At 35.0% G+C, this 22,185-nt stretch overlaps 1 protein-coding gene across 2 annotated transcripts in view; it reads right to left on the bottom strand.

The window, feature by feature from the left end:
- PPP1R1C (protein phosphatase 1 regulatory inhibitor subunit 1C) overlaps positions 1 to 22,185 on the bottom strand; it is a 122,186-nt gene that overhangs the window by 51,824 nt on the left and 48,177 nt on the right. For both annotated transcript variants that reach the window (XM_054562698.1, XM_054562699.1), the window contains exons 3-4: positions 5,157 to 5,194; positions 2,576 to 2,636 (exon numbers count right to left, since the gene is read on the bottom strand). In XM_054562698.1, coding sequence (XP_054418673.1) covers positions 2,576 to 2,636; positions 5,157 to 5,194 — 99 coding nt within the window. The remainder of the gene's footprint in view (positions 1 to 2,575; positions 2,637 to 5,156; positions 5,195 to 22,185) is intronic.

Here is a 22,185-nt window from a genome sequence, read left to right as displayed (position 1 = left end):
CCACTGAGGATTTTAATCAAGGGAATGGCATGATCACATTTGTGCGTTAGAGAAATTACTCTGGCTTCTATGTGGAGATTGTAGAGGGGCAAGAGCAAAATCTGAGAGACCAGTAAGAAGGCTACTCCAGAAGCCCAGGCAGGAAAGAACGGAGGTTTGCACAAAGCAGTAGCAGTGGAAAATATAAAAAGTAGTCAGGTAAAGACTGCATTTTGAAATTACAGCTAACAAGTGTAGGTAGGAGGCTGGATAAGGAAGAGATGGCAAAGATTTCACAAAGGTTTTTTTCTCAACAGCTGAATACAATGTACAGAAATGGGAAAAAACAAACACAAAAAGCCAAAGAGTTTGGTTTTAGACATATTAATTTTCACAAACCTAATAACAGTGAATGAAGAATTTTGGTAGCTAGTTCGAAATGGGTCTCTGATGTTCAGGAGATAAGATGAGGACCGCAGATAGAAATTTGAGTCATTGGCGTGTAAGTCCGGACAGTGTGCCTATTAAAATGGTTTCCTCTGCTCTATTTCTTCCCCCGTACTTTCATATAAAACTCACATTGTAAGAGATAACCTAGACATGTCTGTTTCCTGAAACCTGGTGGAGTCATTAGTACCATAGCAAGAGAGAGAGGGGAAAAATAAATGAATCTCAAGAGACAGGAGACTAGCCTGACTAGTGTTACTTGAAATGGCTAGTTGGGATGTAGCATCTCTCTTCTCCTGCCACTTTGGCATCTGTACCCAGTAACTTTTCGTAGCCTAATAAGAGAGGAGAATAAAGGAGTCCTGCTACTTTGTTTTTATTTTGTTAAAGCAGTCACTCTCTGAGTCCTTCATGAAGCTCTAGCTGGCCTTTTTTGTCAGTGATTTTTTTCCAAAACTGTTAGCCATATCTGTTGCTACTTTGCTCGCCCAGCAAATGTTTTTTACACTCAACAATTGCATGTTCCAATGCAATCTGAAGAATTATACATTTCAGAGAAACTGTATTGTTGTATTTAGCATCTCAATAACATTCCCTTTGTTAATCTTCCTTATGATTGAAACTTCGTAACATGCTCACAATGTACCATATGTTACCATTGCTTAATTTTGTCTTGAAATATTTATTTCTAGTTCTTAGGGACAGGTAGACTGAATAGAACATGTTAATTTAGATTTCTCTTTTCTTTTATCAGAAGCAGGAGACTTACCTAAGTACTTACTGGTTATAAATGAGAATCTAAGTGGCTTGTAATAACACCCTGATAGTCAGTAGTAAGATTATATGTAAAAATGTGCAATATGACTAAATTCCCTAAATGTTAAGATCCCACATTCTTATTATATTTGAGAACTAAATATAATGAAAACCATGAGCCCCTGGGGCCTTAGTTTTAAGATTTCCTTTTAAAAATAATACGTTTATTCTCTGAGAACATGAGAACAGTATTACTTTATTTAGTTAAGCTAACCAAAATAGAACAGAGGAAATCATTAAATGAGTGAACATACATCTTTTATTGTTGCCCATTTATGCCAAAACTGATATGTCTTGAAAGTATATGGTGACTTACAATAGGGAAAATAGGTTCAAAATGATGCCTTTATCTTCGGAGAAGAATGCCTGATAGTTTCAATAATTACCCTGGCATAAACTACAATGCTGATGATTAGGTTATTCACTGCAGTTCTATGAATAAGCAAGCATGTTTTATGGCTGCCCAGGACGGAAGTTTACTGAAAGTAGCTCTTAATGTGTCCATTTATATCCCACCTCCCTGAAAAGGCCCCAAATCTAGAGAGAATACAGAGTGGAAATTTGCACTCTCAATTTAGACATCTCTCCAGACTCCAGAGGAAGACACTCAGCTGGCCTCCCCTGCAGCTGAAACCGAGCGGGATGACTGCACAATGAACCACCGGGCCAACGGCCTCAGTGCCAGGCTGGCGCAGGAGCTACTGGACTAGACACACTCTGCCTTATGTCAGGCACGCTTGGGTGTGAGAAATAAAAGAAGCCTTTCCTGGAATTGATGTTGGTCAAATTTCTGATGCACTCAGATGTTCTTTCAGCAGTTCCAATTTGAGGGGGAAATTCTGAGGTAATGCCAGAGTCTGAGTTAGCATTCTTAGTTGTCATTCCAACAGCTGTTATACGTACAGCTAATGGATGTTTGGGTTTCTGAGAGCTGCTCCCAACACAAGGCAAGGAGGCAATGCTTTACGTGAAATCTGCCCAAAATTCTACTTTGTTGAAGCCAAGAAACTAGTCACAATCATCTGCCCATATTGGCAAGAGTAATTAGGGATTCTGGAAAAATATCTTCAAAGAAAACATGGAAGGAAGAGTTAAAAAAAAGCCTTTGTCATTTGGAATATCTGAATCTAGTTATTCCTCCTTCTTCAACCACCTATTTTACTCTTGATGAAACCAAGTTTTAAATAGAGTATCTTATTAAAGTTCACATTACTAAGCTGTAGCACTGAAACTAGATCTAAGTTATTATCAAGCATATGGTCCTTGAGAACAGGCAGCCTGCCAGCTATGAACTTAACACTCACGACACCCCAGAACAGTACCTGAACAGTACCTTTCATGGCGGGTGGTGTGTACACGCTCTGCTTCCTTTGCTTAGGGGATGCGTTCTGTGACTGTGGACAAGAAGAAAAAGTAAAAGTCTTATATTTCCATAAAAAAACAATGTCTTCAGTCATCTGAGGGAAATAAACACTGCCCTGTATTTCAAAAAGCTTTCTGATGTCCCCCTCCTGAAATAGAACTCAAACCAATGAGAAATTATATATGCTCACTGGTAATACAGTGTTAAAAATATATGAAGCTATGGAGTATATTTTATCACAGAATTCTTTATCCATTGCAGTATTAAAATTGCTTTTTTATTTTCTCATCTAATAACACTATTTCATTTTTAAAAGAAAGAGAAAAAAACAGATACTAATCCTTTCCATTTAAAAAGAAAGCATAAGTGACAAGACAAAGTATACTCCAAAAGCTGTGCCCATGAGATAATTATCCTGTTCATAGGATTGTCAAATGGTTCTGGTGGAATAATGAGGGTCCTTGGTCAGTAATACCAATCTATAATCCCCTGTAATTGATAGGTTCAATCTAACATCTTCATTTACTTAGAATTGCAATGTTAATATTTTTCTATGTTCAAAAGAGAAATCTTTTTCTAGCAAAACTGCTGTTTAACACTCTTACCGAAGCACACTGGATCAGAATTTCTTTCTCTCAGATGACCCTTGAACAATGCAGGCGTTATGAACATTGAAGCCCCAGCCAGTTGACTTGATTCCCCCAAAACTTGACTACAGACAGTCCTTCACATGAGCAGATTCAATCAACCACTTAAGGAAAAAAGTATTTTCAAACCACAGTGGCGAATCTGAAGTTGGGAAACTGAGATTGGGAATGAGAAAATACTGTTTTCAATCTGCAGTTGGCTGAATCTGTGTATGTAAAACCCACAGATAGAAAAGGCCTTCTGTATTTATTCAAGAAAATCTGCATATAACTGGACCTGCCTAGTTTATACCTATGTTGTGTATATTATTTATTATTATAATATATGTGTAGTCTATACTCAAATCAGATTTTGTCAAATACTCCCTTTCATTAGTGTCAATTTTTATTTCAATATGTCAAAGGTAGGAGTTTTAGTATCTGGGCAATTACTTTTGCTTTGAAAAGTTCAAGCATAAAATAGCTACAAGATACTTTTGGGAAATTATTCTAGACTTGTCATGTATATTAGAAAGAATATAATGTACACAGTCAAAAAAAATCCCTAGAAACTATTTCACAAAGTTGTACATGGATATTGAGACATCTTTCCTGGTTCATACTAAAGCTTAATTGTCCTCAAAGTATCATCAAGATGTTGGTCTTTATCTGATGTAAAAACACTCGATTAAAAAGGAAAATAATTGGTTTATAAAATTACGTGTGTCAATAAATTTAATTTAATAAATTCTATTTTGTCACTGCAAGATATATTTGAATAGAAATATAGAACATAAAAATATACTAAACCATTGAAAATGAAGTAAAACAGGATTGAGGAATAATGATGTTTTAACATAATAGTTTATCTAGTAAATCAGTGAATCTTAAGTAAATACTAGTATTATTTTTAAAAAGTAAAAAGAAAATATAATAAAACAATTGCAAATTTATATCAACCAAACAAATGGTACAAGCAAATTTCTCCAGAATATACTGTTTTGGTACCAGTCCATTATGCACAGGTGCATGCAGGGTGACCCTACATTAGTGTAAACACATGGACGCTTGGTATTTCTGCTTTACCTCTACTATACTCAGTCAGATCTGGTTGATTTTGAAAAGCAATTGCTTTCAGGATTTCTTATATATTTTATTTGTACAGATATTCAAATATTAAGTAGGAAATTAACTTTAGAAAAACTGTTATGTAACAGTAATAAAACTGAAGTAATAAAAACTATATTTATGTGAAGGTTTAGTTTCTAAAACATTTTCACACCCACAATATCATTAAATTTCTAGTATTTTATATTTTGTTCTTTCTGCATTTTTGTGCATATTTACTATATGCCTATTTATGCAATAATGGAAATTTACTATGTTGGATTGCAACTTACTAAATGTTTGTTCCATTTCTGGATGCAAGTTTCCTCACTTCCTTGTAATCTATTTATTCTATATCATCAGCTCCCCTAGCTTCCCCTGGTTCCTATTCTCTATCTGAACTCCTACAAGTGTATTTGGAGACTCTGGCTTCATGATCTGCTCTTGCTTCCACACAGCAGAGCCCTTTGAATGGTGCCTGCCCCCTGTCTTTTGCTCCAGAATCCCAGCGTTGGCTGTCCTCAGCCAGTGGTGGTCACATACCAACTAAATTGAAATTATCAATACCATATTTTACCATTGAAAGCAATGGATTATTTTAGAACTTTTCCCAAGGGTTAGATTTCATTGTTAGAGAATTAAGGTACCCTAAAAGCAGAGATTTAATGGCAAATTTTACTGTATGTTCAGTCATGAAGAGCAAACTAAACACTTTTTACATCACAATTATGTTGATACCATATTTTATATCACAAAAAATCAAATAGTGTTTTTGATCGATTTGAACTCCTATTTATACAAATTATAAGAAAACTTACTTCTGCTTGTGTGTTGGTCACCCTCTTGTCATCTATTTCTGCAAGAGAAGTAGGTGTAATTTATTAGAAAGGTGATATTCTTTCTTGTGATATCATTAATATTTTCAACAACACAGATTTAATAATTACCTATGCTTCTATAACTTTTGTGGCTTAGTCTAATGGCTGAGAAGGAAAGGGGAGAAGAAACAGTTGGTTTCCTTCTGAGATAATCTTCTTCCGAAGCTTTTTAAAAAGACAGTAAAAAAAAAAATCGTGCCTGAAATTCCAAATTGACTGCCTTCTAGCCGTCTAGAAAGGAGACCAGGAAAATGACTCTTAGAACAACTATTGGTATTGTCAACCTGAGAGTGCTAAGGCACAAACAACGTCGTCTTCTTGTAGATTTTGTTGCCATTGTCTTCGGACTGTAGCCTCTGTCAAATTTCCTCAAGTTTGCCATTATGCAGAACAAACTTCCTTTTTCATTCAGCACAATAACTCCACCCTAAGAGAGTCAGAACTCTTTTTCTATATACCACTGGAAAGAATAAATTACTTTGTCAGAAATATTTCTTATGATAGTGCTAGGGCAACTTCTACGTAGCCTGTGCAAAAAAGTTATGAGGAAGGGGAGAGAGGAGAAAGAGGTGCTTACATACTCCTTTTCCTGATGGGAGGGCATTCCAGGCTGGGCTTCTTTCCTATCTCCTCACTTGGTTTGGAAGGATTCAGCCTCTAGGCTTCTTGACCAAATTTCCCTTTTCTGACTCTTAGGTTAGTCATGATGACAAGAGACTGATCCAAAAACTGAATGAGTTCATTGAAGACTATCTGCTTAAAGATATAGATCTGTATTTATTGACATGAAGACATACCATATAGATGAAAAAGATTTGGAAGCCAAAATAGCCAAGCAACTAGAATGAATAGTGTAACTATTGTTTATTCTAATGTTATTATCTTTGTTACTAGATTTTAAAAATTTATAGAACCTGACAATGAATTTTACTTTTCTTATATGGGGGAAGGAAGGCAGAAAGGAAACTATTGGTTGAGGACAGCAATCACAGTTGTTCAATGTAATCACTAGAAGTGCCTGGCTCATTATCAAGCAGCTGTTAATATACTGAATTGAACAGTTCTGTCTAGTAGTGTGAAGCTTTTTGCTATCATCTTTTAAGTAAATAGCAAATGGGACCCATGTAGTAATATATGTATTGTGACCTATTTGGTTTGAGAGAAGAAATTCCTCACATTGTGAGACAAATGCAAAAGTCAACTAAGCATAATGTTTCAAAGAATATTGTCACCACTGAAGACAGAGATGGAGATAGAAATGGTCTGGAAAGGTTTGAGTATTGATTAGTTAGAATGCTTTTGAGACATTAAAATTCATGAAAGGACTAGGACTAACTCAAGTTAAAACAACTCAGACAAAAGTTCAAAGCAAGCCAAGAATAGACCAAGGATTTTTTGAGATCCACTGATGTAAGTACATTTCCATTTACTTTAATAGATTATTATTAAACTGGGAATGTTATGTGGATGCACATAAACTGTGAACACAATTGTCTGAATATTTTTAAAATATCAATGCAATTTCATCAGATTATAGGAAAACTAGTTGTGATTTAAAAAAGTGCATTAAAAATATAGTCTAAAAGAGAAGGACAAGACTATGATCAAAGAAAAAAGCAAAGTTTCTGGACTACAACAGAGAACTACAGAAACCGAGAAGTAGACAAAATATAAAGTGATAGAAAACTACGGAAAGCCTAGAGAGTCTTGGCTGTAGCTGGCTGAGAAATTTGTGTCTTGAAGAAGTGACTAGAGTGCATATATAATTCCTAATATGATTCTTTTAATTTTTAGTTATGACCATAGACAAGTCTCTTAATATTCATGAACTTCAGGGTTTTTCCTATCTCTGCCTTCCTCATTTCATCCTAAACTTATTTTTAGGAATGAAAAAATGAGAGCTTAACTCCTTACTCCTTAAGTATGGGATGCACATAGTAAATTTCTATTTATTTATTTATTTAGATTGTTCAATTACAGATTACATACATTTATATTAGTTTTAGGTTATAACACAGTAATTAGACATTTATGTAACTTACAAAATGAGTGCCCTAATAAGTCTAGTACCTATCTGACATCACAGTGAATTCCTTTTAAAGAATACAGTTTGAAAAGGGGGAGGGTGGATATGAATACTTTGCAGTGGAGAAACCTGGCAAGCATTACCTCAGCCAGATGATCAAGGTCAACACCAACAGTCAGAAATTGTGTTAATCATATGAACTCTTGATGCAATGTGATGAAGATGGCACTTTATCTCAGTGATCTGCCTCCCAAAAACCCATAACCTCAATCTACTCATGAGGAAAACATCAGACAAATCTCAATAGAGGTGTGACGCTGGAAAGATAGTGGACCAGGAAGCACCAGGAATACGTATATCTAGACAATAATTGTATTGGAAAAATGTGTTGGTGTAACTATTTTGGAACTCTGGAGACTACTGAAGAATTGCAACTTCCAGGGGAAGACTTGGAGGGTAAATTTTGATTAATTTTAGTCAATTTACCCTTCCCCCACTCCCCAACCCCATGGCAGGCAGCCAGGCACATAGTACAGACATTTGCACACAGTTTGTGGGCATCAGGGCAAGTAAAGAGGAGGCTGTCTTCTAAATAGGAGAGATCTGTGCTCTGATCACTGATTGCTGCTTCTGATCTCAGATGTGTAGACATACAGAAGAGCAGCGATTGCTGTTACACCTCCCCCCATGGTTACAAGTTCCTCAACCTCAGGCTGAAGTGACTTCTGGAGGATTTGAAGACTTAGTGCCTTTTTCCCCCTTTCTTTACTTTTTTCGTTTTCCCCTTTTGTGAGCCAGATATTAAAGTCTATGAAATTCAAAAGCCACTGAATATCAGGAGAAATTGGAAAGTAACTATGTCAACAAACAAGCGCTGGCAAGGTTGGGAGGAAAAGGGAACCCTAGTACACTGTTGGTGGGAATGCAGACTGGTGCAGCCACTGTGGTAAACAGTATGGAATTTCCTCAAAAAGCTAAAAATGGACCTGCCTTTTGACCCAGCAATTCCAAGTACAATTTCTGGGATTATACCCTTAAGAATCCCAAAACACCAATTCAAAAGAACCTATGCACCCCAATGTTCATAGCGGCACAATTTACAATAGCCAAGTGCTGGAAGCAACCTAAGTGCCCATCAATAAATGAGTGGGTAAATATATATATATATTGCATTGATTTTTAGATAGTGGGAAGATACCTAGATCAAGAACAATATATGATGTCCACCTGGAAAGTCCAGCCATTGTTAATATAATGAGAAGTTTGCACGACATCAATGTAACCTGGCAGCCAAGGAGAGTAGACTGGAATGCACATCTATGAGCAATGATGACTTCACTGTAGTCAGTGGGGGTGGTAGACACCATTGAGTGAGCATATGTACAATGTGGCCATCACATTCAAAATGCCTGAGCAAGTAGAGCAACGAATCTGCGTCAAATTTGGCATTAAGCTTGCACATTCCTCCACAAAAACTATTCAGGTGATTCAGAAGACTGCAGCTATGGGCAACTGGTGATTAGCAGCTTCATCACGACAACGCACCCACTACACATCACGTCTCATGCAACATTTTTTGGCAAAACATCAAGTCACCCAGGTGATTCAGCCCTCCTACCGCCTAGATTTGGTGCCCTGCAACTTCTGGTTTTCCCAAAACTAAAATCACCTCTGAAAGGGAAGAGATTTCAGACTGTTGATGAAATTCAGGAAAGTACGACCAGGTAGCTGATGATTAGGAGAACTGTGGGAGGTCCCAAAGCATCTACTTTGAAGGGAACTGAGGCATCATTGTCCTGTGTACAATGTTTCTTGTATCTTGTATCTTCTTCAATAAATGTCTCTATTTTTCATATTACATGGCTGGATGCCTTCTGGACAGACCTCGTATATCATAGGAGAACTTAAAAATAAATAGTGATAAAGTCAAATATAATATATTATTTTATCAGTATCAGCCTCAGACAATAACTATTTTTTATTCAGAATATTGGCTGCAGAAGAGTGCTGATCCATATACTGAATGCCTTTGTAAGCGATGAGCTAGTTTCTTAGCATAAAACAAAAGATACAGACTTTTGATGAATTTAGATAACAGAAAGCCATTTGAATCTTTATTTTAGGCAGTTATTTTGGAATGTGAGGGGAAAAGTCAGTTTAGAGGAAACTGGAGTACTTCCAATAAAATGAGTGTCATAAGTTTATGCTTTGAAGATTTGTCTGCTCAAAGGCAATAATAATGACAGATTAAATATAGAAAGAGATGACTAAAGTGATACAACCAAAGTCAAAGTTTAGGCAACTATCTTATTAGATCATAAACATAAAAGAGCAAAATGCAATAATCAGGTAAAAAATCATTGGCCTGAAAGACTTTAGCTGTAGAAGCAGGCAGAGACAGCTGGGGCCTCTTTTCCTGAGTAAAGAGATTAACCTCTTGAGAAGGAAGGGACAGAAGGCAGTGCTGCTGACTGAAACTAGAAGCAGGGCTCCATTATCTATACTGAGAAAAGGCACTGATCTCTGAATCCAGGAAGACAGGAAAGAGGAGACAACTTGGAATAAGGCACCGTGGGCTCAGTCACTACACCTGCTCTATTTCTAAAGTCACCATGGAATAGGAGACCTGAGATCCAAACTAAGATCTGATTCTAGATTAAAAGTCTGTGGAATTGAATGGAGAAAAACTCAAGAACATTAATAAGGAAAGGTGAGCACAAGTGGTGAGGGATGGGATTCGCACTCATAATGAGTTGAATATTAAAATTGCCAAACATAAGAAGAAAAGAAACATGTAAGGATGACTGCCAGAAAAGCAACTCTAAGATGAATTTCCTCCAGATGAAATGAAAACAGAGCAGCATAAAAATGTCTTTATAATGAGCATATTTGGCACCTACCAAGAGATAAAGAAGAAAGTATATCCATTTTTTTAAAACTAACAAAAACGTTAGAACAAAATTTGGCCAAAGTCAAAAAAAGAACAGATTAGTATAAAAAGAAACAGAAATACAAAGTTTAATCATGGAAATAAAAAACTAAAAGTGAAAATCTCTAGATTGGTCTAAGTATGGCTTTAAAACTTTGGGTATTATATATAAATGTATAATCGTTATGTATGTAATCATTTATTTATATTTATAATCACATATATGATTATAAAGTTATGCCTAACAAACATAAGGAAACTAAAAGACATAGGGAAAATGTCTATGTCTTTGGGACTCCTATTCTAGGCTTTCTTTGGCTCATGTTCTGGACTGAATGCTGGAAGAGCTGAGGATCCAGAAATGCTACAAGAAATGAGCAAAAAAGACATTTCAAAAAAAGCCTAATTTTCTCTAACTAAAGGACTAGGAAAGGGACACCTACTTTCTAAAAGACAGAAAACTTCTAGATGTTCCCTTCTCTTTTTCCTTTCCACTCAAGGAAGCCAAATCGAACTGTGGCATTTTCACAGCCATCTAGCGGTACTGAAGCAGTATAAGAAAATGGCATCTTATCAAAAGGGAAGAACAATTTGTATAACAGCAATTTTTCATCAGAAACCATGGTTTCAGAAAGAAACAGCACAACATTTTCCTAGTGCTGAACAAAACTGTTAACTCTGCATACCATATCCAGTGAAGTTATGCTTCGAGAATGAAGGGGAAATAAAAACAACCTCAGATGAAGGAAAACTAATTTTCACCAGCAGGCCCGCACTAAAACAATTGACTAAAGGGATGTCTCTAATCAAAAGGAAGAAATAATGATGGAAAAAGCACGAATATGGGTAAAAATCATAGATTTTTCTTTCCTCTTGAGTTTTCTACATTACGTTTGACAGTTGAAACAAAAATGAGCATTGTCTGGCATGCTTCCCAGTGACTATAGAGGAAATATTTAAGAAAACCATATTACAAATGAAAGAAAGTGTAGAGTCTTAAAGAAAGATAAAGTTGACATATTTCATTCAAACTGTTAAAATGCTGGCACCAGGAGACTTTGATAAGCTATGTATACATAATAGAACAATCACTAAAAAAAAAACCTATACAAATAGAAAACATTCATAAAAACTGTAAATAAATAAATATATAATTATAAAAATGTTTAAATAACATACAGGAGGGTAGGAAAAGAAAAAGAAACAAAGAGTAAAACCAGAACACAAAAAAACAAAGTGGGAGATTTAAGACCTAATATATAAGTAATTACGTTAACTGCAATTGGTGTAAACACATTAATCAAAAGAGATTGACACACTGGACAAAAAATTAAATGGATCTAATTATATACAAAATACTAAGTGAAAAAATGTCAACTTGAAAAAGTTTCAAACTATATCGTTCAACTTCTATAACAATCTTGAATGAAAACATTATAGAAATGGAGAACAGCTCAGTGGTTGTCAGAGATTAGGCATGGTGGGAGAGAAAGGGATGGGTATCACTGCAAAGAAACAATTAGCAACCAGCTTGCCACAAGAATTTTTTCAGTAGAAAATACCTGACTATTTTTCCTTAGATGGTGAAATAAAAAAAATGACAAGAGCCAACACAAAAATAGATGTCTGGTGTGAGTAGCCAGTCTTGAACCATAAATATCTAGGCCATGTAATAGAGTTGCATCTTACTGGTTATGTCACATTATAAGGTTGCATTTGACTGACTAATCTTAGTACCAGAAATCCTTATATACAAGTATAGGCACCTGATTTTTTTAAAAGTCAGTTTGGAACAAAAAGAGTAGGTAATTACTATTACTATTACTATTGTAAATCAATAAAAAAATTTGGCAAGATTGGCAAAAAGTTATTTACCATGGGAAAATATCTCATCTACAATAAGAAATGTCAAAAGACAAAAGGATGGCAAGCAAAACTATTTTTCTACCTACAAAACTGTATTCTGAAAGGACAAACTACAGGCATTTTCAGATGTTGAAATAAGATCCATAATTATACTTTATTATGTTTATGAGTAACATCAACTATATACATTCCTGAGTATATAGAAATAAAAGCAAAGATACAACATTTATACAAACAAAATTAAGGTGGATATTCTTACACTTATAAGTATTTTAGTTGAAAGTGTGTTTTATCACAAATTACATTACACATCACAAAGCAGAGTGAAATGTTGTGGAAAGTGCAGACAATTGTTTCCAAAGCTCTAATTTTTATTCAACTCAGAGAGATTGGTTAGTTTTCCTTATGAATGTCTGTCTTGAATTTATTAGATTACCCAGATGAAAGTCCTTTTTATATAAAATAAAATATAAAAGTATATTATTTTGTTTTATCTTATAAGCCTGTTTTGCATGATTTCAAAATAACTTCTATTTCTTCCCTACTCTGAATTTTTGGGGAATATCAAAAAACAGATACATAATATAACATTTTATCTAGTATTCAAACATATGGCTTTTTCCTAGTTTGCTCATTTGAGAGCTGTTGTAATTATTTGACAGAAATTTAGGCAATTTTTGTCACTTGTCAACAAATTACAATTATAGTCTGCTATATAATCACATTATTTTATTTTATTAAAAATATAACACATTATGAGTGACCGCGTATTTTCTGATTTCAGTTAATTTCACACCCAGAATACAAGACAGAAATAAAAATAATTTCAAAATGCAAATGGATAATTTCCTTTCCTTTATTTATGAAATGGCAGGTTGAAGCAGCAAAGTGACATTTTTCTGTGCTGTAGCAATGGTTCCACGTTTGTCTTACTGATGTGAGAGGAGTGGCAGAAAAGAAAGCAGTGCGACCAACCGTAAACCAGTCTGGGAGAATTCACTACCATAGCACTAAATTGTACAAAACCACCATCATTCTGTGTGGTAACAAGTCACACGAAAGAAACCAGCCTGATTATTTCATTTAGCAAAGCATTCCTTTGCCATTTTCTAAACATAACTATTAACTGATAAGGTTAGAGCCAGGAACGCCTGCGCTAACAGCAGGAAGAAAATTGAGATTTTTTTCAATATTCTTCCATGGCAGAGGACAGGTTTGTTTTCATTCACACTTGTTTCATCTGACACTTCAGCATGGAGCCAAGAACCTGGCCACCAAAACACATGCAAAACTTTATTATAAATGTATTTCAATCACTTTTGTGGTCAATGGCACTGATTTGAACCAACTTGCTCACCGTTATCATTTAGCTGCACCATGACAAATTCAGTTTACATAGATTTTCCTCCTTGCAATTGTCATGAAAACTAAGATTTCATTTGTTAGTTCACTCTTGGCTTTGTTTGCAATAATAGATTAGGAAATATCAGACCCTCTCATCTCTACTATCAGTCCCAAGGGAAAGTTCAGGAATGAACATTGCAATGGATTCTTACAAATGTCTCTGTGTCATTCACATCCAGGTCTCCACTGGATGATCTCTTTGGAGATTCACTTGAGACTCTCACCCACTTTCTTCATGCTCTAACTAGGACATGTTAAAGCCTACTTAGGGAAATGGTTATAAGGCAAGTAAAAAAATTCTGAAATTTAGGAAAATACAGAATACCTACCTGACCAAAACACTACCAAGGTGTCTGCTGTGTAGGCTCATTTCACATGATTAATGGACTCTTTATGTCACATAAACAAAAAGCTGAGTGAAAACTGATCGAAGCCTTCTTAATTTTTTGCCAATTAAATTTTATTGTATATGGAATTTAGCACGAAGTCCATTAACTTACAGAATTTTCCATATTTATCTTTTCACTAATAACTAAAAAAGCCATTGCCTCCATATCACGTTGGGAATCCAAGACAGGACGCTGCAGGCAGACCCTTCTCCCGGCCGCGCCGGTGACAGCGGAGCTCACTGAGACTAACTCGCAATGATGCAACTCCAGCCCTTAAAACAAATCTTGGAAAAGAGATCAGACTAATCTCCTGAATTATCTTGAACTATAAAGAAAAAAACTAAAATTTTTATTTATATTGCTAACACTTTTGTTAGATACAGTGTTATTTAATATGTTTTCTATAAAATTTGTCATTATCAAAAGTTAATGGCATTATACGTTTTTCAAAAATAAAACAAAATAGTTTGTTTTAAAAAGTTTTATAAAATATTAACCATTCAGCTCAACTAAAATTAAAACATCTCATATACATCTTAAATTTTTTAAAAAATGGCTTAAATATACTTGACGAGTGGGAATAAATGTGTAGAGGTCATTTCATTATTTACTTATCAACATTCAATCCTATATGCTCGTCAAAGTTTTTATTAAAAAAAATATTTTCTAAGTGTTTTCTTAGGCAGTGAGAATCATCTAGTATAGCTGTTAGAATTCCACATGCTTTCACACCAAAGCTTGAATTGAAAAACTGAGGACATGTAAGTTTACGAAGTGTGGTGACAAAATAATTTCTTGACTGTTTTTATTTTTTTTGTAAATGTCCATCAGTGGAAATACTGAAACTAATGTCGTGGTGATATTTAGTTACCAAGAAAAACTATGACTAACTCTTATGAATAGAACCACTTTCCCCTATATAGCTCTGGACTTCAAAAGTCCCTCATTAAACCACAATATTCCTGCTGCCACAGTGTTACTTACTAGAGTTTGATTCTTCACCTCTTCACTTCTTTTAACCTACTAACAGGAGAGTAAACACTACAGCTTCACAGACTTTATACAGTAGCCAGTGTATAAATTATTTTTCCTTCCTTTGGGAGACTTTAATAACATATTTTGCATGGAAAATAAAGTTGCAGAATACAAGAGAGGATTAAAAAAAACTGGAATTATCTCCTGGAGGGCAGGCCCCTTCTAGTACAGACTTCCCCGCTAGGTGAGTGTTCTAGGAACCTATCTGTGTCAGTGTCCCAGCTGATGTTGTTGTGAGAGGCTGCATTCAGCTTCAGTGAATTTTTTTGAGACTCTTTCAACATGTTTGCCCATTTTATGATGGGCGATTTGCATGCACACCTGTCTATATCATGCTGAGTTTTCGGCAGTTTTTGACCAATAAATGGCATGAGCCCCATGCCTCACCTCCCCTATTCACATGATCTCATCCCAAGTGACTTTTTTTGTGTTTCCCCAATGAAAAAAATCCTCAAAGGGAAACATTTTGCTGATCTGGAGAGGTGAAACAAAAAGTGACAGAAGCACTCAAAGGCATCAAAATGGACGAGTTCAAAAACTGTTTTGAGCAGTGGAAAAAATTGTCTCAATAGCTGTATTGCATCAAATGGAAAATATTTTGAAGGTAACTGAAGCTGAAACATGTAAGAATAAATACGCAATTTTTTTACAAATAAATTCTGGGTTTTTTGCGGTCCTTCTCTGTAAGTCTCAATCATGCAAATATTCTTTCTCCATTTCTTTTCCTATCCTGTTCAGCTAGTGCTTGAGACAAAAGCTGCATCGTTTCCTATCTGTTTTCTCAGTAAAATTCAAAATACTCAGGGAAGGTAGGTTATTCTTCCATCCAACCTATGTGTTTTGCTCGATCATGTTGGGCATAGCTGTGGTCTTGTTTTTCTTTAAAAGCAGTATATGCTCTGTCTCAATGGGCAGCTTCTCTGAAACATTTCAGAGAAAATGTCTTAGATTTCCTTCTTTCTAAATTTAGTCAAGAGAAAAATTTGTGACTGCTCTAATGCAATTTGGTTAAAATTGCAGTCAAATGTGTTCTGGGACTCACACTCTAAGAAATATATGCAAAACACATCCAAATTAATAAGTGAAGTGGAAAAAATCTACATTAAAATGTTTTTATTTTAAAATTTCTTCTCAGTTTTACATTTGTTTTATAATCCACTTTATTGTAAAAATAAGTACTGGTTTCTGGGTGACAGGCAGGCAGACATAACTAAGTGAAACTAGATTAGTGTTTATGTTGGTAAAGGTCTGGAAGAATAAGATAAGTAAGTAAGGCTGTGCAGAACCTACGTCAATTGTGGCGCTACGATCAGAGAACAGGTAAGGGTGGCTCCGAGCCCGCGGTCCCAAGGGACTGTTCAGAGTTAACACAGGTGCAAGCAGAGGCTTGCGGGGTAACAAAACTGAAGACTTGCGGGGCTTCAAACATACAACTTGTTCCCCTAACAAAGACATTTGAGAGATTTTGAAGGGTTGGTGAATAAAGAATTCAAAAGCCTTTTAAAAACAGAACATAAATTTCAAAGAGACGAAGACCTACAGATTCCTAATTGAAAGACTAGAGCCAATACAAAACATAGGAAACTGAGACACAGCAAAACTGAAATCCAACCTCACCCTGGCGTAGTCTGTGACTGGATTAAGTAATCAGTCCCATACTCTGTCTTGCAGATAAAAAAGGTAAATGCTTTAAACACTTGAAAAAATTGTTTAGCATTTTGGAGCCTCTGAAGTTCCTTACAAGATTTCCAGCGTTCAATGAAAATTATGAGGTACACAGAGACAGGACTGACAACTAAGAGAAAGGAGAAAGTAGAAGCAGGCAGGAAATTCAGCTATTAAAAGTAGCTATCAAAGACTCTCATCAATATGTTTAATAAAAAGACAGGGAAACATTAACAAAGTAAACTTACAAATAAATACTTTTAACAGAGAAATATAATTCATGCAAAGAAACAGCTTCATAAATTTCAACAGACAAGATCTTAATTTAAGAATTTAATGAATCGTTTAGAGACATATTGGAACTAGTTGAAGATACAAATAAGGTAGTGAACTAAAACACAGGTCTGTAGAATTATCCAAACTGAAGTACAGAGAGAAAAAGAATGAATGGAAAAATCAGAATAGAACAGATATCTGAAACACAGACAAGAGGTATAAAATGAGGGTAATCGGAGCCCCATAAGCAGAAGAGGAAGAGATGATATCCAATAATTAAAAAGCAAAAAATAAAAACAAAACATCAAATGATACATAGTCAAGAAGCTTAAGAAACCCCAACAGGAACAGAAAATAAAAGGGGCAAAAGAAGAGAAAAAATAACATTGCATATTGGCATATAACTGCAAAACTTCTGAAGGATGAAAAACAGAATACCGTGTCTTAAAAGCAGCCAATTAAAAAAAATTGTCTTCAAAAAGTGATGATAAGATAGTCAGAATGTTGGACTCCAGAAGACAATGAGAAATGTACTGAGTGTACTGAAGTAACTGAAAGAAAATATTCTGTCAACCCAAGTCTATATACAGTAAAATCATTCTTCCAAAATGAAGATGAAATGTCAAATCATGCCTGCTCTAAGACACAAGTTTTTAAAAAAATATATTTCTTTCTTTGGTTCGAAACTGAAGTGGTAAAGCTTCTTATCTAAGTTCTAATTTTAGAATATTGACTTGTGCCTCTTTTTAGATAAGTGATTTTTATATATTTCCTTCTTCAGGTCACAACCAAATTTGTAAGGCTTTTTTGTCTACTTTCTAATTTAAAATACCATTGCTAGTCTTTTCTCTTCATCCACATATATTTCTCTTGACCTAGCCACAAGGGCTGTATGTAGTGACTTAGTGTGAAAGCGTTTACGTTTTCTCAAGCACTGAGAGAAACTCCAGGGAATGGACCAGGGCAGAAACACAGGCACAGGTGGAAGCTACGCTCTCGTGGTATCTGGCCCGTAGCACATTTCATAGTCCCCTACAACTCTAATGTCTCCTTGAGTGTGATCATGGCAACATAATATCTGAGATATTTCTGATAAGAAAAGTTTTGTGTAACTTTATTTGCATAACACCATTAAGGTTGCTCAGTATACCTTTCAGTTATTATGTTCCTCTAATAAATGGGATTTTCTAGCTTCGCAGAAAATGGAGATGCTCTCCTAAGTGCTTAGCATATTGTCTTTTTAAAAAATGTTTTTTAATGTTTTCATTCTACTGTTGACACTTTTTACAGATATCCCACCCCCAGGCTCGTCTGCACACATGCCCCACCCACTTCCCTCTGTCCATCAGCACATTGTGGTCTGGGTCCGTCTACAAGTTATGCATATGTATTCTTTGGCTTAGCATATTTTCACTCAGCTTTTCTTTTTCATTTTTTTCTAGCAGTACTTTGCAGGGAAAAAAAATTATTCTGTTCTGTAGAGGAATGGCAACAGAGAAAAGCAATTTATAGTCCTCTTTTTGAGGTGCCCTAGAGATTTAAACACAAGAACATCGGCACCATCCGTGACAGTCTCAGAAGGGATTTACCATCAGATTTCTAAAAAGAGCAGTGAAATCTAAATTGTCACATTTCAGCTGATTCTCTATTGTTATGCCTAACATATCTGAAGGTAGAACATCTTTCTTTCCAGAGACCTTGGGATCACAATTTCTGGGCTTTAGGTTTACCGATTCAAGGACAGTCACTGACCCACAAGCTTTCATAACTGAATAAGAATAAATCAGATACAAATGGAAGAAATTTCTGTGCACAACTCAGCTTTTCATTTTGCATGTAAATTTGTCATTGCTTTGTGGTTTTAGCATGCTAGCATAGAATCAGTCTGTTTCAAGTGCCAGAGAAATCTGTCATGTTTTTCTTACATGTAGGGGACTAGAATACTCAATGTTCCTTTTTCTAGGGCTATGTAAAATATCCTAAGATAGCTATGATAAAGCCTTTCTTTCTGACTTATTATCAAATGCTCCACTTTTCCAAAATGAGCTCTTGTTACCAGTCTTTCTTTCATTATTATTATTGATTTGAGAGAGAGAGAGAAACATCAATTTGTTGTTCCACTTATTTTTATGCATTCGTGGGTTGATTCCTGCATGTGCCCTTACCAGGAATTGAACCCACAACCTAGGAGTGTTGGGACAGTGTTCTAACCAACCTAGCTACTCAGCAAGAGCCTCTAGTCATCAGCCTTTTTGTTGAAAGCCTGCTCAGCTTTGTTTGGATGCCTATTATTTGGGGTTGTGAGTTAAGCCACCAGGCAGTGGTTTCAGCTGTGTTTTTCTTTGAGCTCTTAGATTTAGTCATAGCTGGGGCCCAAAATGAAACCACCAGAGGACTGCATTTCTATTCATCAAAAAGGGGCCGTGGAGAAAAGAAGCAAATAATAGGAAGAGTTTCACCCTGTTGTGTCAACATTCATACAGCTGTATTTTTCTTATTATATTATTTATAGTTTTCCACTTTTTTGATTGTTGTTCAATTACAGTTGCCCCAATTTTCCTTCCACTGCTCTCCCCATCCCCGCCCAACCCCACTCCCACAGTAAATACCCTTCCTATTGTCCATGCCCACGGGTCCTTTAAACATGTTCCTTGACTAGACCCTTCCCCTTCTTTCCCGTTACCCCTTGAAAGAAATAACCCCATTAACAAATAGATTTGGATGTCTCAAGCCCTATATAAGTGATTTGTTTTAGTGACAGTTAATAAGACTAGGTGCAAAGTATTCTATGTGGAAACAGTGACGGAGATGACAAGAAAGGAACAAGATAGATTGTGCTGGTTTATTAAGAAAGAACTCAACCAGTAATTGTCTTGTGATAGAGATTAGATATCTTCCAAACTACCTTAATATGCTTATATTTCATAATTTCTGCTGTCACTTCCAAACACAGTAAACACACACACACACACACACACACACACACACAGGAAAATCAAATCACTTAAAACCTCAACAGTCTGCTTTTCATTAGTATTCTTGATTTTTTATAAACTTAGTTTCCCTTAAAAAAGCTAGTCTATCCTACCACAGAACGAGTTTTTATGAGGGCCAAATAATTATTACATCATCTTATTTGTTGTAATTTTCAATCACTGGTAAAGGGGTTTGGTTCTTTTTTTGGCCTTTTTTGGAGTCTGAATTTCCCACATTTCCCCCAAGAAAATACATTTATTCATTTAATGCATGGGTTTTCTTTTGGAATAACATCAGTTTATATGACCACACTTATACCAGAAATCCTAATTTTAAAAATTCCGTCCCTCTTTCATTGACTTACCTAGAGAACTCATACTTTAAAATCATATTTTTACATCAATTTTATTGGTTTCTTTAAAATAATTATCAGATGTCTCAGGCAATGTGGACAACTAATCAATATTTAATGAGCACTTATTTTGCAACAAGGTGCTCTATGCCATTTTGACCTAATAAACCTAATTTCTTTAATGGTTAGGATTAGAATAATTTAGGTTTTGACCAGTTTAAAACACTAAAATTTCATTATCCTATTACATAGGATATTACAAAGGCATTCTTAGTAGAATCTGCACGTGAAGTCCCCTAACCAGGTGCCTTATAAGTCAGAGTAAGGGAAGCGATTGAGGTTAGCATGAGAAAACTATTAGGAAGTGAAGCATTTGAGTGGCGATGACAGGGAATTTTGAGACCAACTATTTTAAAGGGGGATCTGAGAGGCATTGGAGTTAGAAGGGAATTACCTGTGTACCAATATTTAGAATATTTAGCATTTTTTTCACTCCATAGACTGCTTTCTCTTTTTTCACACTGGCTGCTAAAATTGACAGTGACTTATTAAGTCAACTTTATAACTTGCATCAGTCAGTCAGAGAAAATGTCATAGTTTCACGTCTAGAAAAGATATTGAGATATAAAGGTAAACTTCTAAAATGTTTCTTTACATATCATACATTTATGTATTTCTAATTTGAATTATTACTTAATTCGGGGGAACTACGGTTTTCACATAAACTGGGAAGTGAAGATAAAATTAGCTTTCAGTATATTCTTCTGAAGACATTTATGTGAACATTTTATCATTTTGCAGCTTCCCTATTTTGATCAAACTATTAAACAAAAGGATTTCTTGTTGAAATCATATTCTTATTTCTTAACCATATTACCTGATGTCTTCCATTGAAAAATAATTTTTTACCAAATTCTTTTGCATCTTGGACTGTATAGGCACACCATTAGGAATCTCAAAATAATTTTTATCTGAGTATCTCTATTCTGAGTAAACTATCATAAAATGAAGCAAAAATCTTCATTTACTAGAATCTATAAGAAAAGGCAAATCTCCCCCTTTTAGCTAAAAGTGCCAAGGTATCACTCTACACATTAAATCCATATGGGTGCCTGTAAGTAACACGGTAAATTTTTCATGGTTTAATCAACTGAAGTTATCTCATCATCAAGGGTAAACATATTTCTCTTAGTAAAGGAAAGAAATACATTGACTATAATTTGAGGTTGAATAATCATTAATATGTAAACTTATGATATATAAAGAAACATTTTAGAAGTTTACCTTTATATCCCAATGTATTTTCTAGAAATAAAAACTATTACATTTTCTCTGGCTGACCAATGCAAATTGCAAAGAAGATTTAATAAATTACTGCCAGTTTTATATCTTTAAAACCCTACTCTATGTAGCAGTTTATAGGCTTTAAAAAATACGTGTTAGCTTTTGTCATTAGATGATCTATAAATATTTACTTCACATTCTAAGTAATATTTCTTTTAAAATGATGCTTTATTCATTCAGTTTTCAGGATTAAATGATAAAATATCTGTGTAATCAGGTCCTCTTTTCATCTCTTGGCAGTTTTCCTGTCCTTTCCTGTTCATGATATTTCACAATTTTCTTGTCTCAAATGTAATTTATTTGAGGATTGCACAGTGTGTTCTAAAAAGCAATGATTATTTATAGCAGATATTTGGAAGAACTATTAAAAGACAAAGTACTGTAATCAAATACTGGCTCAATATGTGTGGCACCAATATCAAATGGGAAAACAGAAAAAAATTATGTATGTGTGTACATCAGGAGAAAAAATATCTCTGTATTTGGATAAGCCTTAAAAATTCCTTTTTTTCTTATGAATACTGATACAAGAAAGAGAATAAAAACATATTTGAATGCATTTTAAAAGTAAGCACCTTTGATTGCCTGTTTTTGTACGCAAGGCTGTCACCATGGATCTAAAGTACACCTAATATCATAACAATAAGGGATCAATTATATAATATGTGTTGGACATCCTGCTAGGAACTTGGATCCAACCCTCCTAG

This window comes from Pteronotus mesoamericanus, unplaced genomic scaffold (genome assembly GCF_021234165.1).
Source record: "Pteronotus mesoamericanus isolate MK-2021 breed Mesoamerican mustached bat unplaced genomic scaffold, CSHL_Meso_final scaffold_651, whole genome shotgun sequence".
NCBI classification, from domain to species: domain Eukaryota; kingdom Metazoa; phylum Chordata; class Mammalia; order Chiroptera; family Mormoopidae; genus Pteronotus; species Pteronotus mesoamericanus.
Note: the sequence above shows the minus strand (reverse complement) of the source record. Positions and strands in the feature narration are given on the sequence as shown.